Raw genomic sequence first — 22828 nt, forward strand, 5'->3', positions numbered from 1 at the left:
ATCTCCAAAGTAGAAAACAGTCCTGATATTTCTTAGCCCAGTCATCTCCCCTACTTAGAAGTGTGGAGTTCTGGGCTCTAATTCCTTTCCCAAATTCGCAACATTTTAGTGTTGGTGTGTATTTGTGGTTTTAGAAACAGCACCGTGTGGGTGGCTCCCACTCAAACCTAGCAGATGAGGGTCCTAACTCATTCCAGGTGCCCCTGAGTAGGTTTCCCCCTTTCCATCTTTGTCCTAGTGCCCTGTTGGCACCTGAACTCTTTCTGATTTTTTTCAAGGCCAAGAAGCCAAGAGAGAGATAGAGGAGTCTAGCTCTTAACAGTCAATTTTTTTTTAATTGTTATTCAATTACAGTTGTATGCCTTTCCTACCCATCCCTCCACCCCACCCCAGCTGAACCCACCTCCCTCCCCCCTCTCCACCCTCCCCCTTGGTTTTGTCCATGTGTCCTTTATAGTACTTCCTGTAATCCCCTCTACCCACTGTCCCCGCCCCCACCCCCCACCCCCGCCCTGGCTATTGTTAGATTGTTCTTAACTTCAATGACTCTGGTTATATTTTGTTTGCTTTTTCCTTCTATTGCTTATGTTCCAGTTAAAGGAGAGATCATTTAAACAGAAGCAAAGCACAGTCTCTCTCAAATTCATTTTCCCCTTGAGGGTTTTTCACAATGCTGTTGGCCTGTCCACGTTACCTCCCACTGAGTGTGATCTTTGGAGCAATTGTCAGAGGAGAGCGGCGCTGTTCCTGGCCCCCAGAAGCAGGTCTCTATTCACCAGTTGTCTCTTTGCTGCTTGCCCAGGGGCCACCAAGTCCAGCCTGCTGTCAGCACCCAGCATTGTCAGCATGTTTGTGCCGGCACCCGAAGAGTTCACGGACGAGCAGCCGACGGTGATGGCTGACAAGTAAGCTCGCACTGTTCCTTCCTTCAGGCCTGCGCAGAATCTGAGAGTGGGCTCCCCCGGCTATGAGACAGCATCGAGGGGGCGTGCTATCATCCGTTCTTCAAACGACGGTAGCCACAGGTGTTGGCAGGCATTTATTATTCTAGAAACACAGTCTCGTATGCGCAGCTTCCGGTTAGACCAAGGCACTTTTAAACATTTGGATGAATGCAAATAATATCCACTTGCAGGTTATCCCTAGTAATAACTTTATGCAAATAGAACCCCAACCGTCAAAAGCTTCCTACTGTTAGCATGGGACTGAGTTGGAGACTTGGTCCGTATTCCCAGTTCTACCAGCAGAGTCTGTTCTCTGATATTCAAACTGGGCGTGTTGCTTCTAGGTCTGTCAGCCTCCAGTGTCCTTTGCTGCTTGCAGGATAAAGTCCTGCCTTAGCTTATGAAAGGCCCATCTGGTTGTGAGGGGGTGGCCTTGCCATCGTCACCAGGGACTTTGCCCAGCCCCCTCATCTTCTCCCGAGCATGCCTGCTGTGTTCTCTCCTCTGTGACTTCAAATGTGCCCTGCTCTTGGGACTGCCGCTGCCTGGTGCACTCCTATTCACGCTCCAAGACCCAGTGTCCGGCAGATTCCCTGGTTCTGTAAGGCAGAATTAGCCATGCCATTCCCCAGGCTTCCACAGTATGTGGTGCATCTATTTATCCCACCACTTGTCCCAGGGTATTGTAATTGTTTAGGTGTTAGCACATGCGTATTCTGCAGTCGCCTGTGAGTTCCTCAGAGTCTGGGCCACTTTCCTCTGTATCTTGTGCTCTAAGCTCCCTCCACAGTGCCTGGCCCATAAATGCTTGTTCAGTGCATGTGGCAAAGAGTAAGAAGGACAGGATTTCGGGTCTGGAGAGATCCCCATGGGCCGGCAGGCTTCCTGGTAAAGGTGTTCCAAGTGACAAATGGGGCAGGCTTGCGGCAGGAGGAGAGGAGGGTGGGGTGGAAGGGGCTGGTGTGAAGACTCATGTGGCTGGCCAACACTGACAGTCGTCACAAAGACGGGACAGTGCCTGTGTCAAACAGCGGCCTGGGCGTGGCCACGTGGGGAGCACCTGGTGGCTTCGGGAGGGCTGCTGTTGGCTCCCACTTTGGTGTGATTTCCCCATCGTGTTACCCCAGTCTCTCCCAGGCGCCTTCCTGGTTGCCTTGTAGACATTCTGTTTCTCCTCTTTTTTAGTGTAAATGTGAATCCTATATTTTTAAAAAGTCAACTCATAAGGAATTTTATCTGTATATTGGGTTGGCTAAGAAGTTTTTTTTTTCCCCCCGTAAGATGGCTCTAGTAGTGCTTAGTTGTCTTTAACTTCATTCAGAACAATGTTATTAGATAGTATTGTGACAGCTGTCATATCAGCATGCATTTTTTAAAAACTTATCAAAACTGGTGAATTTTTATGTAGCCATTTTAATACTGAAGATAGAAGAAAATATGCAACAGTTTCAGCATATTATGCTTTGTTATTTCAAGGAAGGTAAAAACACAACTGAAAGACAAAAAGAGATTTGTGCAGTGTGTGGAGAAGGTGCTGTGACTGATCTAATGTGTTAAAAGTGGTTTGGGAAGTTTCGTGCTGGAGGTTTCTCGCTGGACGATGCTCCACGGTGTGTGGACCAGTTGAAGTTGACAATGTTCAAATGAAGACATTAACTGGGAACAATCAACATTCTAGCACATGGGGGACAGCTGATATACTCAAAATATCCAAATCAATAAAGTTTTTGGTGAAAATGTGTCTTTTATTTTATGGAAAAAACTAAACGGACTTTTTGGCCACCCCAACATGATGTTATTTAGGAAGTTTTCAGGTGGAAGGGTCACAATAGCGATTGTAGCTCGTGTTCCTTGCCCTTCCTGGTGGACTTCCCCTTCACGTTACACAGCTGCCCAGCTGGGCTGCTCCGATGAGCTTCGGCTTTGATTGAGATGAATTAGATTGAGCCTCCATTGGAGACTACAAAGAGCAGTGAGTTGTGAGTTACTTACCAGCAGGTGACGTTGTGTGTTACATATTACCCTCTGTAGGTGTGGTGAGTTTATAAAACTGACCTAACTGACTGGTAGAGAAGAGATGGCAATTCAGGCTCCCCAGGCGCTTTCTAGAGTATTCTATTGACTTGCTATCTCTCACCCACAAACAGGACATTTTTTAATTTGAAAACTTAGGAAAGCTCCCATTTGTGTCAAGGCATTTTAAATTTTTAATTTCAACGAATGAACACATATCTAGTTTTTGACTATCCCAAGCAATAATTTCACAGGCCTACAGTCCCTCAACCAGAAGCCTGAATCTGTTAGTGCCACTGGCACTCCTCGTGAAAGGGAGCAAGTTCCTGGACAGGCCGGATGTTTGTGAGCTGAGTGTTTTCAGTGCTCAAGGGAGCCTTCCCGGTCTCTGCCACGCGTGCTGCTGTTTCTGCATTGCTGCCGAGGGTGGCATTGAGGTCTCCTCTTTATTGTTCGCCTCAGACCACTGACCTCCTTTGGGGACCATTTCAAGACCCGCCAGAAATGGCTGTATGTGTTTTGTTACCTACTGAAGGCATGGTTGGCTTTCATGGGAACGTTCCTCTGTTTTCTTTGCAGGTGCCACGACTGCGGGGCCGTTCTTGAGGAATACGACGAGGAAACCCTTGGGCTGGCCATTGTCGTCCTCTCCACGTTCATTCACTTAAGCCCGGACTTGGCGGCCCCGCTGCTGCTGGACATCATGCAGTCCGTGGGAAGGTGAATGTCGGCTGCTAGGAAGGAGGCTTACTCAATGTATAGATTGAAATAAAAACTACCAGTTCAAAAGGGAAACATTCAGTAACCTTATCGACGCTTGCTACATGTGGGATCTACTCAGACTAATTCTAAAAACCCACTGGCCAGACTTTTGGTTGCACTCCCCAGCTGGGTAGGGTCATGAGTCACAAGGTCAAAGCGAAGCTAGAGGGAAATACGCTGAGAAAACTGTGTTGTTTGCTGTCTATTACTCTGTGAGCTAAGGTATGTCACGGTGCTCGGAACTGTGTGTAGTTCAGAGTAAACACTTCACACGGTGCAGAGGTTATGATCATTACTCTCTCTCTGCCCATTTCAGATGGGCTCTCCAGGCATTTTGTAATCTTGGGGTGGCTCCCCTCCTTATGCAGTTGAAGTGCTGGAAGATGGGGGCATAAGTGGAAGTGTAGCCGTTTCACAATTTTGACTGAAAAAGGAAGGATGCACACACTTTGGGAACAGGGCCTTCAGCCCAACAGAAGGATGATTAAACTTAGCTGCTTTGAAAATTCTCATGTTAAAAAACTTCCATTTAGTAGACAGGACCCAAGAAGAAAAGTGAAGTATTTCATGAATATAAGTGACAGTCAGATTCAGGGACAAATGCAGTCTTACCATGAACAACTTGCGGGAGAGGGTTGAATTAAATTGCACGTGAATGCATAGGTTTCCACTCGGTGTGGGCACAGAGCTTCGGTGCTTTATAGTCTGCGGGCATTGGCTAAGCTCGGGCTCTCAGGTGCTCCATCTGTGGCTTAGCTGTAGAAGAGAACAGTGATGTGTGGAATGACTGGGTGGCCGTACAAGACAGGACGTGATGCAGAGCTGTGACGTGTGGTGTGGGTAGTGAGTGCTATAGAAGTTTAGGATGGAAGTGACGTCTTACGAAGTTCTCTATGGAGGAGGTCATGGAAAAACTAGGTTCTGCAAATTCCTGGCATTTGAGGAAGGGAAAGAGAATGAATCTTAATGGAGCTGAACTTTAATCTTTTTTTTTTTTAAATGAAGAAATGCTGATTGCAAGTTAAAGACAAATAGGAATGCATTAAAAACCCCTTGACCTTAAAAATACCTGACTCTTATCTCCCTTCCTCCAAATTTTCTGTGGTAACCGTAGGAGTATATAGTCAGAGATGGTGTAACTGTTCTACCTCTCCTACTTACAAGCAGCCAATGCGCAAAGTGAGCGATGAGCACGGGGAGATGGGGAGATGAGGAAAGGTGCATTACTTTTTAAGCCCCTGATTTTAACCTAATCACCATGACCGTGGTGTGAGTTTTGTACCACCTATCAACAGCGCTGTGGAATGGAGAGTTTTGTTCATACAGGGTCACAGTGTCCATCATCAGTCCTTTTCAGTTTGAATACAGACAGGTTATCTAAGTCGTAGTTGTTATATAGAGGGGTTTTATTTGTGTATTTTTGTTTCAACATTAAGAGAGAATAAACTATGTTCAAGCATGGCCACCTGTTAGGATGGAAACACATGCGCTTTGAAGAAAAGCAGAGGAAAAACAGTAACAGATACATGTTTACCAACTTACATATAGATATATATTTAAATCTCTGCCTCTTTTAGGCAGACTAGCAAGAGACACAGAGAGAGCATTTAAAGCAAGCTTCCAGAATTCTTAACAACCTAAGCCCAATCACCAAACCTGCCAGGAACACAGATTCAGCCGTCACCTGATTCAGGGCTTCCTGGCACGCCCCAGCTCCACCTGAGGTCATGTGATTGGACGACCACGTGGTTTGTTTGTGCTAGGCCCCCCGGGAGCTATGTTCTAAGAGTAAGGAAGTGCAGCACAACTCTTTCATGTAACCCCCAAGCCTTTCCACGTGATTTTGTATTTTGCTCTCTACTTACATCCTTCTTAAGACTTACCCACCCCTCTTTCTAGGTACTGCCTTCAAAATCACGTTTGCTGTGCCCTTAACTACTGTTGATCTCATTTGCCAGTGTTTTATCTTTTCACTGTAGTCTTGTTAGCACGGAGGGCCCAGGACCACAGCAACTGGGAGCAGCGTGTGCTGTTAGTGGTGGCTGGACCTGCTGTTCCTCCCCAGATGTGCTCTTGGCACGCCTTGCTCGCTCTCTTGTGGTCTCAAGCAAATAAATCTGTAGCATTCTTTCTGGTTGTTTCTTTAGTATCTTACCGATCGAGGCAGGTTTTTCTAAACCCAGCAGTTTAGTGCATTCTCTTTCTTTCTATACCCATAGATTATTTCCATGTGTGCAGAACCACATAATTATACTTTTCAAAAATTACATAGTATACAGTATATTGATTACTTAACCTAACATATTTCTTACTATGTCCTCTCATCCAACAAGTAGCTGACAAATACCCCTATTGCCCATTTTACTATCTCAGAGAGGCTTTCACAATTGGTGATTTGTCTGTGGTTAGGTTTCAGAGGTTGTATATACAAAGAAGTGAAGACTGAGTTGAGTTAATATGGGGATGGATTGGGTCAGATGCCGTTCTGATACCTGTCTGACCCGGCTGCAGAGGCCGTTTTGCAGATCGGCCAGGTGATAGTAAGCCAACCTCACTGTACGCATTTCTGTGGAAATACCTGATTTGATGTGGAAATCAGGTCACAGGAACTAGGTTAAGTTGAACCCCGGAGACTGACCACCATGTGGGCCCTTCTGTCCCTGGCCAGAGGTTTCCCACTTTGCCGAGAAACCCAGAGCCACAGCGGGTCCCACCGCAGTACTCACACATTTCATCATGAAGACCTAGGCTAGTCATGTGACTTTGTCTACTTTATTTCCTAGGTTGGCGTCCAGCACTACTTTTTCCAATCAAGCAGAAAGGTAAGGTCCTACAGTGAGCCCAGATCTCACTTCCTTTTTGTCTCTTATGCTTGGTTATCTCATTTCTAAAACACCAGCGTGTACAACACGGAAGGAATATTATTAGGTTCAGTTGCAGCTCCAGAGAGCACTCGTTCATTTCCTTTCCACACCCTCATTCATTCATTCATTCATTCACGCATGCATTTGTTCATGTTAGTCAGTAAGTAATTTTCAGCCCACCATGGACCAGACATTGTGCCAGATGCTGAGGTTTCAGCTGCGGCATAACTGACGTGATTCCTGCCCTTGTAGGGCTTACAGTTGACCAGGGAGACAAAGGTGGATAAAATATTTACACACATGTATACTTGTAAACAGTGCTAAGTGCTCTGAACAAAGAGTGTGGTGAGTCGTTTATTTATTCAGTAAGTATTTATGGAGAGGCCACTAGGAACTGAAGGTACGGGAGTTAACAAAACAGCCAGCCCTGGCTCTCACAGAATTTGTATTCCAGTTGAGGAGGCAGACAATGGATAATGTAATTTCGTATCATTTAGTGCTAAATGCTGTGGAAAATAATCAAGTCAGTCCAGGAGAAGGAGAGCTCCTGGAGGTAGTATTCTAGACCTAATGGTCAAGGCAGCCTCTCTGAGGATGTGGTATTGAACAGAACCTGAAAAAGGGGAGACGCACCCAGGCAGCGATTTATAGAAAGGATGTTCCAGACAGAGGAAGCAGCGGATGCAAAGTCCATAAGTCAGGAAAATGTCTAGTGTAGTTGGGGAAGAAGACTAACGTAGGCTGGAGTGCATGGGCCTGGAAGGAGGGGTAGGGACGAGGTCATGGGAGGCCAGGCCAGGCAGAGCCCAGGAGGCCATTATACGAAGTCGACTTTCACTGAGCGAAGCCGGGAGTGAGGGGTGACGTGACTCCTCTTGTGTTTTGAAAGGACTACAGTGGCTCCTGAGTTGGAAACAGGTCACGGAGGAAAGCAGGTCAAGAGTAGAAGCAGGGAAGCCAGGTTGGAGACCATTTCAGTGCGCAGGCATGAGATAATAAAGGCTTGGTTTAAGGCGAGAAGTAAGGTTATAGTCAGGAAATATTTTGAAAGGAGAATGAACAGAGTTTACTGATAGATTGGATGTTAGGTGAGAGAGAAAGAAAACAGGGCAGAATGACTCGCAGGTTTTGGTCTGAACAACTGGGCGGGTGAGTGTGCCACGCACTAAGATGGGCCTGTTTCCAGGAGAGATGAGTGGGTGTATGATCGGCAGATCTGGGGTGAAGCAGGGGAGGAGAGAAGGGCTTCCCTTAAAGTGTGATGTTTAAAATATGATCTGCAAAAAATCATATTTTTGAGCTGGGTTTAACTGTGCAAGTAGTTATGGGAAGAGCATGTGCAAAGGTCCAGAGGTGGTAAAGGACATGGTGTGTTGGGGAAACTGTGAAAAGGCCGGGAGGCTGCAGCATGGTGACGCAGGCCCTGGCTGAGACAGGCTCGTCACATAGGACAGCGCTGACAAACCACGTTAAATGTTCTGGGCTTTCTTTTAGCAGCAGGGGAAAGCCATGGAAGGATTTTAAGCAGCGAAGTGTGCGTGTGTGTGTGTGTGTGTGTGTGTGTGTGTGTGTGTCTGATGTAGGAAAGTTACTTTGGCTGCAGTGGGGAGAAAGGACCAGAGGAGAGCAGGAGCTGCTACTGTGTGTGACTTTGGGCACATTTATCTCTCTGCTTTAGCTGCTCATCTATAAGAGAGACATACCAACGTATGACCTCTTTGTGCCTTTGGGCATTTGTCATGAGGTCCAAGTGATACGACATCTGTGACAGTGTAACTGTAGCAGGCCCTACAAACATAAGATAGTGTTGTCATCACACTTCTGTAGCGTAAGGTTTTAGGAATGGTTGCTCTTCTTTTTTATGCTCTGTTTAGTCATAGAATTACTTGTTTTGTCTTTACTTTACCCCCCAACATTTTATTATGAAAAATGTTAAACATACTGCAAAATTGAGAGAACTTTGTGAAGAACACTCATATACCTATCAGCTAGATTCTACAATGAACACGTCACTTGCTTTATCACGTAGCCAGCCATCTACCTAGCCTTCTGCCCATCCATCAATCCATTTTGGTTTTGGATGCATTTCAAAGTAATTTTCAGGCATTAGCATACTTCCCCCCTATATTCTTTTTTTAAGTCCTCACCAAGGACATGCTTACTGACTTTGAAGAGAAGGGAAGGGAGGGAGGGAGAGGGAAACATCAATTGGTTTCCTCATGTGTGTGCCCCAACCAGGGACTGAACTAGGCATGTGCCCCTACCGGGAATGGAACCTGCGACCTTTTGGCTTATGGGACAACCCTGCAACCCACTGAGCCACACCACCAGGGCCCCCCTATGTTCTTTAGCAAATTTATTAACTAAAGTTCAATTTTTGTTTGTTTTTTTCTTTTAGTGCAAAATTTACATTAAAAATTACACATATCTTATATGTACATTAACTGAGTTTTGACAAATGCATTCACCTGCACAACCCAAACACCTGTCAAAATATAGAACATCACCATCACCCCCAGAAAGTTCCCTCGTGCATCTTCCCGGTCAGTGTCCACGCTCACGGAGGCGAACTCTATCCTGATGTTTTCCACTGTAGCACGTCGTGTGAATGGAATCACGCTGTACGTGCTCTTCTGCGTCTGACTCCTTTTACTTAGCGCGATGCCTCCGAGTTCTTCCATGTTGTTCCGTGTGTCAGTGGCTAGGTTCTTTTTCAGGGCTGAGTAGTAGCCTGTGGTTTGTTCATTCATTGTTCTCTTGAGAGACATTTGCGTTGTTTCCAGTTCGGGGCTATTATGAAACTGTTACAGCATTCTTACAGAAGCCTATTTTCAGACAAATGTTTTTATTTCTCTTAGGTAAGTACCTAGGAGTGGAATTGTTGGCTCTAAGATAGGGGCATGTTTTAGTTTATGAAACTACCGGAACGTCCCTGTAAAGTGGTTGTGCCGTTTCGCGCTCCTACCGCAGTGTGTGGGACTTTGGTTGCTCCACATCCTTGCCAAAAGGTGGTGGCGCTGGTCTTCCTAATTTCAGCCATTATAGTTTTAATTTGCATTTCCCTGATGACTAACTGCTTTGAGTATATTTTCAAGTACTCTTCATAACCCTCTGTAAATCTTTGCAAATCTTTTGCACATTTTTAACTGGGCTTTTGTCGTTTTATTATCGAGTTGCAGGATTGCTTTATATATCCTGAATGCCAGGCCTTCATTAAGTATGTTTTGAGGATATTTTCACTCAGTCTGGGGCTTGCCAATTCCTTTTCTTAATAGTGTATTTTGATGAAAAGTCTTTAATTTAGATTACAAATTTAAGTTACGTGTCTCATGTTGTACAAATTTAAAACAATTTATAATTATTGCTTCCTGTTGTTTGACTAAGGAACCTTTGCCTACCCTCAAGTCAAGAAGATATTCTCCAAAGTTCTACTTTAGACGTTTTATGGTTTTAGCATTTATATGATCCGTCTCAAATTAAATACTCTAGTGTGGTGTGAGGTGGGGGTTGGTGCTCCCCGTGTAGACATCTAGTTATTTCCTCACCAGTAAAAAAATGACCTTCCCTTTATACACTGGATCACTGTAGAGTCCATTAGAACCAAATCCCACGTTAGGGTCAAGCCATTTCAAGGCTCTCAGTGCTGGTTCATGGGTCTGTGTGCTGAGCCTTAAGCTGGCACCACACTGGCTCGGTGATGGCAGCTGTGCGGTCAGTCCTGAAGTCAGAGAGCGTGAATCACCCGGCTCTCGTCCTCTCTTTCAAGAAGATTGGTTTGGGTATTCTAGGTTCTTCACATTTCCATATACATTTTGGAATAAGCTTCTCAAATTGGCAGGGGGCAGGGAAGGCTGCCGAGACTGTATCAAAACTATAAATCAGTACGGGGCTAACTGACTTCATAAAAGTGTGAGCCTTTCGATCCACGAACATAGTACACACTCTCGTTTCCGCCGGTCGTTTCCGCTCCTCTCTACAGTGCTTTGTGGTTTTCACTTGTTAAATTTATTCCCCTAAATTTTGTTTTAATAATTACAATGTAAATGGAATTAAAAATACTTAATTTTCCAACTTTTGCTACTGGTATGTGACTGTACCATTGATTTTTTTGTACTAACATCGCAGTGTAATAAACTAAGTTCACTTAGTTGATGGGTTTTTGAATGTTAAGTCATTCTTACCTTCCTGGGTAAATTCTATTTGGTCAGGGTCCATTATCCTTTGTATTTATAGTTGGGTTAAATGTCCACGACGGCTGTTGGTCTTTTTTTCTGTTTGTTTGTTTCCTTCTTGTTTGTTTTGTAATGACTTTATCTGATTTTAGTTTTAGAGCTACGTTAGCCTCATAAAATAAGTTGGGAAGGGTTCCCTGAATATTGAAAGAGTTTGTTAAGTTTGGTGTTACTTCTTCCTGAAGAACAATTTTGACCTACAAGTTTGAACCAGTATTTCAGGGTAGACGTGGCATAATGAAACAGTTTAGCTAAGAGGGACTTCTACCCAGTTCTCAGTTTGGGCTTATATCGTATCTGAAACTTTAATCTGAAGGGCAGGGCCACCCACTCATCTCCTGGCTCCCTCTTGACACGCAGAGGTGGTACAGAGGATAAAGAGGAAACTGCACACCTCAAAGTCCTATCCATTTCACACAAGTACCAACTCAGAGCCCTGCCCCTCCCCCCAATCCTTCCCTGTTCTCCCAGTGGGAATGAACATTTCCCTCCCTGTATTTTCCCTCAGAGCAGCTCTCTCTTTTAGCCAGTGACACTTTCTGGGAGGATCTTGCTGATAACCCTCATCCTGGGTTCGAGTCCCGGCTCTGCCATTCTCTGGACTGGCAGCCTTTACAGGTCACCTGTTGTTTCTGGGCCTCAGAACTCTCATCCGTACATGGGAGTGGCTGGATTAGCCTGGGACCACCCAGGCTAATGGGCCACCCGCACATTTCCTGATTCTCTCTTCCTACAAACTGATTAACAGGATTCTGTGTGATTAGAATATTTCATCTCACTGATGAAAATGACAATGAGATATTCCGTAAGTGCACTGGTACGTGCAAATGCCTGAACTCCAAATAAACAAGTAAATCAACCCCTAAACTCGTGCTGTTTGTCCCACGATTCCTCGTCTTTTCTTTCCCTGCTCCACCCCAGCATGATGGTTCCTGGCAACGCAGCGGGGGTGGCCAAGCAGTTCCTGCGCTGCATCTTCCATCAGCTGGCCCCCAACGGCATCTTCCCGCAGCTGTTCCAGAGCACCATCAAAGGTAATGCCTCCGGGCGAGTGCCGAGACCACAGACGTGGGCGGGGTGCTGGAACCGAACCCTGCTAAGCCTGAGTGTTCACTTTCCAGATGGGACTTTCTTGCGGACCTTAGCCACATCTCTGATGGACTTCAATGAGCTGAGCTCCGTTGCCGCGCTCAGCCAGCTCTTGGAGGTGGGTTTGCTCGACACACTAAGCCCCCGTGGAAATCCCTGCTGAGGAAGAAAGTCATTTGATTAAAAAATGAAAATAAAAAGTTTTAATTAAAAGATTCAACTATAAATTTAAAATAATTTAAATTTTAAAAATCCATTTAAGAGATTGCCAGCGCTGAGGCAGGTGACTGTTAGACATTGCTGTTTCTGTATGGACTTGCTATTTATTTAAAGCTTCTGGACTAAGGGGTGGTTGCCACCCACTGGGCACTCAGCTCCAGGAACTTCCTGCCTTTCGAAGTGTGTGGTGGGCACAGCAGGGTGCCCTGTATTGTGAGAGTCGGATTCAAGTCTCCTTTTCACTTATTCACGCATCACGAGATTTGGACTCAAGTCCCGCTTAACTGATCTATCGCTTATTTGTTTATTGCAAGATTGCATTCACGTCGCAGGTCCTCCACTTGCTGGCTCTCCCGATTAGCGTGGAGTGCCGGCAGAGTGCCGTTCGGACTTCGCTGCCGGTCATCCCTCTTAGCCTTTGGCCAACAGTTTCCCACAAGCATCATTCATGGTGTCTGTGAAGCACTTAACCACGCCAGTTGTAACGTTTGAAAGACGCTTTTCTTGTGCACATTTCACCTTTTCTCACTGAGTCGAAGATCACCATTTCTCCTTCTAAGTTTGTCTGAATGTGTTGGTTGTTCTCTGTACTCCTGCCATTGGCGAGGATGACCCTGTATAGCAGGCACACGACACAACTACCGTCTGACTATGTGGTTTTTAAAACTGACCTTTACCAAGTAGCTGCACAAAGGACCGCGCTGTTTCAGGTGATTGTCTCTGCTTTTGTGTTTTTAGGGTCTAAACAACAAAAAGAATTTACCAGCAGGGGGTGCTATGATACACTGTTTGGAAAACATTGCTACCTTCATGGAAGCTTTGCCCATGGATTCTCCTAGTAGCCTCTGGACCACAATCAGCAACCAGTTTCAGACGTTTTTTGCCAAGCTGCCTTGTGTTTTGCCTCTGAAGGTAAGCTGAGGCCAGGATTTCATTGTAAATTACTTTTTCTGTTTGCAGACCGTCCGTCTTGGGTGACTTAATGTTTCCCGAGGGGCTATAGAGAATCTCTGTCAGCCGTGGAGTGCAGAATACTGTTTAGGTTCTTCTCCACAAACGCTACAGGGTGGCAGCAATGTGCAGCGGGCATTTTGACTTAGTGATTTCATGTTTCCAGTTTATTTAAAAAAATAAGGTTCAGAAAGACATTGGATTGTGTTTATCTAGAAATTTTTCTCAAGTGAATATTAAAGAAATACGTAGGTAAGTAAATAAGTAGGTTTGTCTAAAAGGAGACCAGACATGCAATGTAAAGCTTCACTTTTAGAGAATGATCTAAATGGAAGTGACTGCTGTGTACTTGTGAATAAAGCCTGCAAGACCAAGGTGATATTCCTGATGGCTTTACACCCTCCTCTCGGCAGCCCGCCACCCTCCAAGAACACACACACGTTTCTAGCTGGAACTCCGATAGCCTAGTGAACGTTATCGACACGAGCTCATTCCATGTGAAAATGAATCCTGTACTGTTAAAGCTGGAAGAGACCTCTAACAACCATTCTTTCCAATGTCCCCGTGTTGCAGATGGGGACCACAGATTTGGAGAGGCGGTGGCAGGGTGAGGGTTGGAACTCGAGTCTCCTGACTCCCAGCCCAGGGCCTTTTCCACTAAGAGACTTCTCGAGTGCTTCTAAAGCAGGGGTGAACTGAGGGCATCCGTCTCTGCAGCAGGGAGAGAGAGCTGCCTGGCAGTGGCCATGGCCGTGTCCGTGAGCCTTGTCTGTCCCACAAGCTTTTTGTGCTCTGTGCAGATCCCAGATAGAAGTATGCCACATGTCAATGAATCACTTGTTAATCTGACAGGTGCAGCTACTCGTTAGCAGCACTGCTTCTAAAACGAGTATCACGTGTATATAAAATGTTTCATGAAGACCAACTACCTCTGATTGAGGCCTTTATCCAAACTGGCAGATTTGGTTTGGAAAATACGACCCCCACATAGGCTCTGTAAGAACGATAATCCAGGGACTCATAGCTTGGTGCGTGCTGCTTTCCTTGAGCTGGAAGTTACTGTGAGAAGCAGGAATCCTGAGATCTTTACCATCTCTCACATCTTTTTTTAAATTTTATTTTATGTATTTATTTTTAGAGAGAGGGGAAGGGAAGGAGAAAGAGAGGGAGAGAAACATCAATGTGTGGTTGCCTCTCGTGTGCCCCCTATAGGGACCTGGCCTGCAACCCAGGCATGTGCTCTGGTTGGGAATCGAACCAGTGACCCCTTGGTTCACAGACTGGCACTCAATCCACTGAGCCACACCAGCCAGGGCTGTGTCTCACATCTTTTGATTCTCATTTACCCACAAGTCTGGAGTAGCGGAATAAGTCCAAGTGGGAGGTTTAGTACTTTGAAACCACATACGTATATAGCTACTATTCATAAACACATAGGAAATCAAGTGTATGCAGTTTAACTTGGCCACATGGAACTTCCCTAGCACCCGAGAGCCATTTAGGGTCACTTGTTCCTTAAGAGAAGTGGGGCGGGGGGCAGGCTGGCAAATTCAAATGCCTATTGGCTGATGCTATAGTCAAAATATTAAACTTGAACACTGACTGCCTGGAAGTATTGCCAGCTGCAAACAACCAGTCAGCCTCATTTGTGACATTCAGCCCTGGCCGTAGGCACCCTCACTGCCCATAGGGGTAGAGTGAGATAGGATGATGAGGAGACTTGAGACCCTTGCGAACTGGAAAGTGCCAGTCCCTTCCCACAGGGTCGGCCATTTGTTATGTGGGGGTGCAGGTCTCCTGCTGATGGTCTTCCCACATCTTCCAAAATGTTATTTCCTGATTTTTAAAACACTGTAGGGACCCTATGGGCTACCAGTTTTCAGCCCCAGGCTCAAAGTTATGCAAATGTCACACCAACTCTGATGGGTATCGAGGAGATTAAATAGACCAACGGTTCCCTTAGGAAGTACTTGCAAAAGACTTTCAGAATGTGCTGGAAAGTTTCTCCGATCGTCTGCTGCTTTGTTTTTAGTCTCTGGGGGAAATATTACGCCATTGGAAAACCTTCTGTAGTTTGTTCTCATCAGTTCAGAGAAGTGGGTTACAAACTTCAGTGTGCACCCATGTCCCTGGAGGACTTGCCAAAAACCCAGATTCCTGGGCCTTATTCTGAGAGTTTCTGATTCAGTGGGGGTGTGGCCTGAGGATTTGCATTCTAGTAAGTTTCCAGGTAATAGAGGGGCTGCTGGTCCAGGGGTTACTCTTGGAGAAGCACTGGCCTACTTTGTAGTACCTTAAAGAAGTTACTATGGTACCCAGCTGTAGAGGTTTAACTGTAGCCTGCTATTGTGATATATTTACAATGTTAGGTGATATTATTGTTTATTCTTGCTGTAACATTTTCCCCAATCCTAGTAAACTCGATTTAAAAAGTACATTTTGTTGTGGAATCTTGCCAAATAGAAATCTAATAAATTTGTGTGATATGATTTTGTCTTGTGGAAATTTTACTGCTTTCCCCCAGGTTTTTCTCATGTCTTTTAGTAGCAGAGAAAAGGCAGATGAGACTGGTTCTTATTTGGATTAATAAGCCTAATGGTTTTAAATTGATCGTTTTTTTCCCAACATGGCCTTTTACAAATTAGTGTTACCTCCGTAGAGTTGGGCACATGCCTACCTGTCCGTCTGTCTGTTCAACTATCCATCCATCCATCTACCCACCCACCCATCCATCCATCTGTCCAATTCTTTATCCAACTCTATCTGATTTAATTTTAGGGATATATCTTTGAGAAGTAGTTTAAGAACTGTGTTTAGTTATTTAATTGTTCAACATGGTTTAATAATATTTTTAAAAGCCTGAGAATGATGTTTTTCAGCATGAAGATGTTACAGAAACTCTAAGGAGGCAGCTGTATCTCAGATTTCATTTCCTGAGGTAAACGCTCATAGGAAATACATGAAGCAAAGATATATTAAGAAGGTACTGACTTTTCCTTTTTCCATATTTGTCCACAGTGTTCTTTAGATTCCAGTTTGAGAATTATGATTTGCCTCTTGAAGATACCGTCTACCAATGCCACAAGGGTATGTATGTTTCAGACAAACATAACAGTTGGTATGCAGTTTTTTAACTTAGAAAGAAAGGCATGTAGCAGTACTGAAGAACTGGTTATTGCGTCCTGAATGCTTCACTTTCAATCTCCGCGAAAGCATCTTATGCGAAGAGTTCTAATATATCGCAGTATCATTTTGTTATAATTGGTCTTCTTAGTTCTGGGCCAAGTCCACCAGTCTGTCCTCCATATTACGAACTAAATGATGGTCCTTCTAAACACAGATCTCATTGCATTAATTCCTTGCTTTAAAATCTTTGATAATTTCTCATTTCTTTTAGGACAATATCCAAAATTCCTTAGTGTGGCATACAAGAAGGTAGCTCACTAACTTTGCAGCCGACCTTTCCAGTTCAGTCTTCGGCCCTGCCTCATCCCCCACGCCTCCTGTGTGCTTTTGGAATCCTGATTGTCATCAAAACAACCACCACTGTTTTTGAGCTCTTACCATATGGCAGGCATTGTGCTAACTGTTTGACATTTATAGTCTTATTTAATTTCATACTTCCTTGCCTTTGCTAAGGTCATTTCCTTTACCTGAAATGCTTAATACTCTTGTCAGTGAGATGAACTTCTCGTTCTTCAAAATAAGACTTTGAATTTCAATTTAAAAAATGCTCATATTCTCTGTAGCAACGTCCTCCTCTGCCAGGTGCCATAATACTTGATGGAGCTCTCTGAATTAGCACTTATCGGAGTCTCCCAGTGAGAATGTGAGCTGCATGAGTTCCAGCATTGTGTCTCGTTTGCCTTTGTGTTCCTGGCTTCTTTTCGGGACTGCTTTATATGAAATGGTACAATAGTTTGTACTGCAGTGGCTTGTAACTACAGTTAATATACCAAGAAGGCACATTTTCTATCACTTTTTACCTAGAACGTGCTTTCATAGACTCATGGTTTATGCTGGAAAGTTGCAAAGAGATCATTTGGTCTAAGCTGTGCGTTTACAGATAAGGGAAGCGGCTCAGAGAGACGGAGTGTCTTGGCCAAGGTTATATAGCTGGTTAGTGGGAGATCTGAGACTTGAACCTGGTCCTTTGATTCCAGGTTCCTTGATTTTTCTGTCGCACCATATCGCCCCATCACCGTGCTGCTCTGCTAGACAATGGAGCAAATTTCTATGTAGGTTTCAGTTCAGGTTTCTTTTTTTCTTGACCAGTAAGGATGTATTTTATGTCAACAGAGCCATATTCCTGTCCCCATTCATTCACCTTCCAAGGCAACAACATTTATACAGAGCAAAAGATGCTGAATCAGCAGTACTATTTCAAAGAGTTTCTTCTTAAGATTTTTTTTTTAAATGTGGAAAGTACTACATGAGTTTATGTGGGAAATACAAAAAATGAAAGATATAATTTCTATCCTTAGGGGGAACTAACATGTAGTGATTCATTTCTTTTATCAATAAGGAAAAAGGATCTCAAAATGCTTATATCCTTTGAATCTGTCATTTATTTTCTGGGAACCTATTACAAAAATGCAAATATAATGCAAAGACCTATTTATTGGAATTTTATAATAACATATGACTTCTGTAGCCATTAGAATGGAGGATCAGGAAGAATTCCATAGCGCTGGAAATTCCTTTTGTTATTATATTAACAAAATGTAGGGTTGTGTATGTGTAGGATTTCACCTTATAAACCTGTGTACAGGGAAGAAGGGAAACATAACAAAATGTCATCACTAAGTGGTAGGGTCCAGGATGACTTCCGTTTCCTTGTCCACGCTCCCTGCAGCCCCCGCACGTACACGCACATCGAGCATGGACTACTTTTACCATCCATGCAGTTAGGACTCGAGAGGTTGAGACGTAGCAGAGATAATGACATGGAAGTCTTTGGAGCCTAATTAAAATGATTCTGTCTTCCCTACAGAGCAATTCTGCCTCTGGAAAATTGCTCTGGAGTATGGTTTTCAATTCCATTCAATAGCTGTGTGGCTTTAAGCGAGTTACTTGCCTATTGTTGCCTCAGGGGCAGAATGGGGACACTGAAGCTTCAGAGTTATGATGCAGATCATATCTCACAGTGGTGGAGGGCTCACTGTTGCCAAGTGGTCTGTGTACCTTATCTCCTTTAACTCTTACAACACCCCAGTGAGGTGGAGGCTGTTACCATCCTCATCTTACAGAGGAAAGAACCAAGTCCAGAGAGGTTACATTACCCATTCAAGGTCACAGAGAGCCAGACTTTGAAAACATGCATGTGGGACTCTAGAACTTGTATCATTAACTACTGTAACATACTATCTCCTCAGGTGTGTTATAAGAAATTTGAATAAGAGAAACTATACAAAAGCATCTACCTCTGCCTGATACTTAGTAGGTGCTCAATAAATGTTTCTGAATGGCTTCAGAAAGTATATGGACTACAATGGACCCTCTCTGAATGAATTCAGATGGGGAAACCAAAACTGACAATGCCTTTGTGAGGACGGACATTGGCAGGAAGCTGGATCATGGTGATGAGTTTTGTCTACACTGGGAGTGCTTCGGCGCTCCCGTACTTTAATTTAACTGAGATGGCAGACTTCCAGAGGGGCTGGGTCTGACGGACCCAGAGACGTCTAGACATTCTAGGAAACAGAGTGGAAGAGTTAATGCAAACCTCACAGAGCCTTGATTGCTGGGGGCGGACGTGAGGGCAAGATTGGAGTTAGGTAGGTTTATAAATGATGCATCTGGAAAAATGAATTTCTTCTTTTAGCAATAACACGATTAGATCATGTTCTTCAATCCGTTAATTGAAGGTGCAGTTCTGTTCTTGTTAGAACTGATAGGGTTGCTAAAGTAGCCACTGGCAACAGATTTGAAATGAAAAGAATGATCCCATTAAAGTATAATAAGAATTTAATACTTTTGTAAATGAAAGAATCAGCCATTGATTGTATTTGGCCCCAATCTCATTGCAGAGTTTGTTGGAACCATTTTCAAAACTGCTCAGCTTTGTAATTCAGAATGCGGTCTTCACGTTGGCCTACCTGGTGGAGGTGTGTGGCTTATGTTACCGGGCCTTCACCAAGGTAAGTGTGCACGTGGCGATAAGATCCCTCTTAGGTTCATTGCTTCAATGCAGTTTTAAAGTGAGTAATTCTACTAAGGTCTAATGGATATCATTGGGAAGAAACGCTTTCAATATGTACATGAAATATCTTAAATATGCAAACTTGGAGGATCAAGGGTCCTATAGTTTCGTAGAGAAGAGGTATTTTGAATGAAATGAGATAATGGTCTAAATGACCTCTTAATGTCCTCCTCAAGTTCACCCATGATGAGTGGGCAAGCCGTTCCTACACAGTATTTTTATACCCGAAGTAGGAAAACATCGGGTTGCCTGTGGAGAGCACCTTAATTCTCATCATTTGTCTGTCTCCCCAGTTCTGGGTTCTTGGCCTCTGAGATCGTAATCTCACTTTTTGTCATCTTGCCTTCGTAATGCTTTCTCTATTGCATTACCTTTAGTACCCCGGCCCCACCTCTGAGGGAGTGGAAAAGTACCGCCAGCCCGGTGCACACAGCAGCCTTGTTGGAGCTGGTAGGCGGCCGCTAACGGAAAAGCGGGGGCCTCTGTCCCCGCGGACAGTGTGCAGATCTTCCTCTTTCGATTTCCACGCTTTCCAAGTTTATTTTCAGTGGGGTCTCTGGGTCTGCTGTTCTCTTGAGTATTCAGAATACTCCATTAGTCACGTTGTTCACTCCTGCAAGCCCTTTATTTTCCTCATAATAATCTAATTTTATATCAAGGCTTTTATTGTGTTTAAAACACTCTTGTCTCCTTTCTTTCCACCTCGTGTCCATTCTGCCATGTTAAGTGTCCCACGATAGCCTTCTCTGTAGTCCTTCTGATTGTAAACTGTTACTCTGCTGGAACAGTATGTTTTCTAGCTACCAAAATAATCAGCATTTTTTCTTTTTCCAAATTCTTCCTGAAAAAGAACTTTTGTCTTTTGTTCATTAAAAAAAAATTGATCTGTAAGACACAGCACCAGATGGAATGAAAAGATGCTCTACTTAGAAGTCATCTTCTTTATGTTTGACTCATTTAAATTAATGCATTTTGTTAGAGGAAGAACCGTAATGAGTGTGTCTATTCCATGCTGTCCACAATAGGTGTTGATTACAGGGGGCTTTCCGCCACTTTGAATTTAAGATATTCTTGGCTTTGACTATACATTATATCCCCTCGTAATGCGTCCTAACTTCAGGGGCCCGTCTCTTTGTGTGGTCATCTGCCCTTTCTCGCTTCTTCAACCTGAACTGAGTGTTTCTACAGAAAGCTTCAGTTTAGGGTGTTCCCACCTACCTCACAGATGATGAGACACTATAAGAAAGAGTTAAAGAGCAGTCTGTAATCAAGCCTTCTCCCTACTTAATCTAAAGAAAAGGCGTGGAAAGGTAAGGACTTTGAAGGCTTCTCTTTATGCCAGCCTGGCAGCCTAGGAAACTTGAACACTATCCCACTTAAACACTAGAAATACTGGATGAAATCAACATGATTTTAAAAGTGGGCCTAATTTTATTAAAATGAAAAGAGACAAAAATGAAGAGGGAATTGAGAACCGGAGTGGTAAGCGTATAAGTGGACACTGTAGAAATCTTGGGCTGGGGAGTTGCTTGTCTTGGTAACTTAGTGGCTTGAGTTTTAAAGCCCACACAGAGAAAGGAGATGAGGTTTTGGGAGTATTTCAGGCCAGGAGTTGGAGCAGAGCCACCCCCAGCAGAAAGTCAGGACCCTTGAAAGGCTATACATTTGTTAAAAGGGTAGTTGGGAGAGAATATATTCTTGGGTGGAGGTGACAGAGAAAGGGATCTGTCTGAACGTGGGAACTGAGAACAATTCATAGTCCTCCTTGAGAACTAGTAAATGTATACCTATCCTGGAACATGTTTAGGGTTTGATTTGCAACACCTGCATGCTCTCGGAAACGCCAAACTAAAGAGTCAAGTAACATTGGCGCTGAGCAAGCAACAGTATCGGAGTGTCTGGCAGAAATAAACTCGGAGTCAATTCTCAGACCTCTCTTGGAGGGATATGCCTTTGACCTAGGCCCAACAGGACTTCCATAATTAAAATCCTGATGAACATGAGCTCACAATCTAACATTATAAATCCTATGAAGAAATAATCCACCATGAGCTAGTTCAGTTTAATCAACAAACAGCAAGATTATTCCCCCTAGGGATTTCCAATACTACAACTATGTGATAGAGACTATAAAAATGTACTTTAAATGATAATCATGTGAAGGAAGGATTAAAAACATGAGAAGAGATTGAGTCACTTTAAAAAACCAGGTAGATTTGAACAAAGAAGATATTCTAGAAATGAAATAGTCACTAACATAAACAGCTTGATGGACAGGTTAAAGAGCAAGTTAGACACAGCCGAAGGGAGAATCGGTGACATGGAGAAGAGAACTGAAGAAATTATATAGTGTGCAGCAGAGAGAGAGAGATGAAGACTCTAAAGAGAAGATCTAACCTGTATCTAGTGTTTTAGAGGGGGAAATAGGCTTTTTATCAATTCTAGAGTTGATGAAACTCTGTAATGCCCTGATTCAGGAAGCACAGTGAGCACCAAAAGCATTACAAATGAACTCGAGTTTAACCTGCTCGTGTCATAGTCTGTCTACGTGAGGAGGTGCAACTAGGCAGACCAGCCAAGGAAAAAATGTTTAAGAGCAACCGAGAGAAAAGATGCTCTACAGGCTGACGACAAGCTTCTCAACAGCACAACAGAAGCCAGAAGTTAATGGGAAAGAAAAGATAGTGGATACAAACCCACGGGGTCTCCCCAGGTAGTTGATTATGGTCGAGAAAGGACACAGGGGGCGTCTAAGACGCTGACAGGGTGCCGTCGTCTGATCTGATCTGGGCACTGATGACCTGGGATTCAGTCTCTACTAGTGCGTTTATCCGTACACTTATGTGCTCTTCTGTGTGCGTGTTATAGTTGCCTATAAAAAAGGCTTACAGAATGGAAAACAATGTAGTGTCCCACTAATAGGAGGCCAGGTTGATGAATTTAGGTATGTCCATACATAACGTATTTAATATCACTAATCCGTTTAGTTGAAAGAAATAGACCCATGTGTATCAATAGGGGCTAATGTAAAAAATATACTGTAGTGAAAATTATAAGTTGCAGAAAGACATGCACAGTATGATACCATTATAGAAGGTTTAAAACACACACTATCTAATATTATGCACTACAAGAGAAAGTTCAAAACATGCAAAAGTAATAGCACACATTGTAATGGTGATCAGTTGTGCATTGTATTATACATTATAATAGTGCTTTATGATTAAATATTAGAAACAATATTTAATAGTAATATTAAAATAGTAGAAAATTTTTTAAGTATGCAGAAATAATGTTATACGTTATGTGTACAATACACGTGTAGTGACAGTATTGGGAAAGCATATGTGAAATAATGAGCTCCCTTCAAAGTAGTGGCTACTTCAAGGGAGAAGGAATGGGTAGCTTCGACTGTTTCTGTGGTGTTTATTATTAAAAAATGTAAAATCAAAGCAGAATGTTACAATTTGACAAAGACAGGTGGTAGCACCTAATATAGTCCATCTCTTCGTTTTTCTAGATGCTTAGAATTGCTCGTTTAAAAAAATAATT

General features: G+C 43.6%; 1 protein-coding gene across 4 annotated transcripts in view; it reads left to right on the top strand.

Moving 5' to 3' along the window:
• Positions 1-22828, top strand: part of UNC79 (unc-79 homolog, NALCN channel complex subunit) — a 203602-nt gene that overhangs the window by 154408 nt on the left and 26366 nt on the right. For all 4 annotated transcript variants that reach the window (XM_045201960.2, XM_024567696.3, XM_053928854.1 and 1 more), the window contains 8 exons: positions 803-905; positions 3537-3677; positions 6503-6541; positions 11737-11849; positions 11937-12022; positions 12862-13035; positions 16093-16161; positions 19104-19214. In XM_045201960.2, coding sequence (XP_045057895.2) covers positions 803-905; positions 3537-3677; positions 6503-6541; positions 11737-11849; positions 11937-12022; positions 12862-13035; positions 16093-16161; positions 19104-19214 — 836 coding nt within the window. The remainder of the gene's footprint in view (positions 1-802; positions 906-3536; positions 3678-6502; positions 6542-11736; positions 11850-11936; positions 12023-12861; positions 13036-16092; positions 16162-19103; positions 19215-22828) is intronic.

This window comes from Desmodus rotundus, chromosome 7 (assembly GCF_022682495.2).
Source record: "Desmodus rotundus isolate HL8 chromosome 7, HLdesRot8A.1, whole genome shotgun sequence".
In the NCBI taxonomy this organism is placed as follows: Eukaryota; Metazoa; Chordata; class Mammalia; order Chiroptera; family Phyllostomidae; genus Desmodus; species Desmodus rotundus.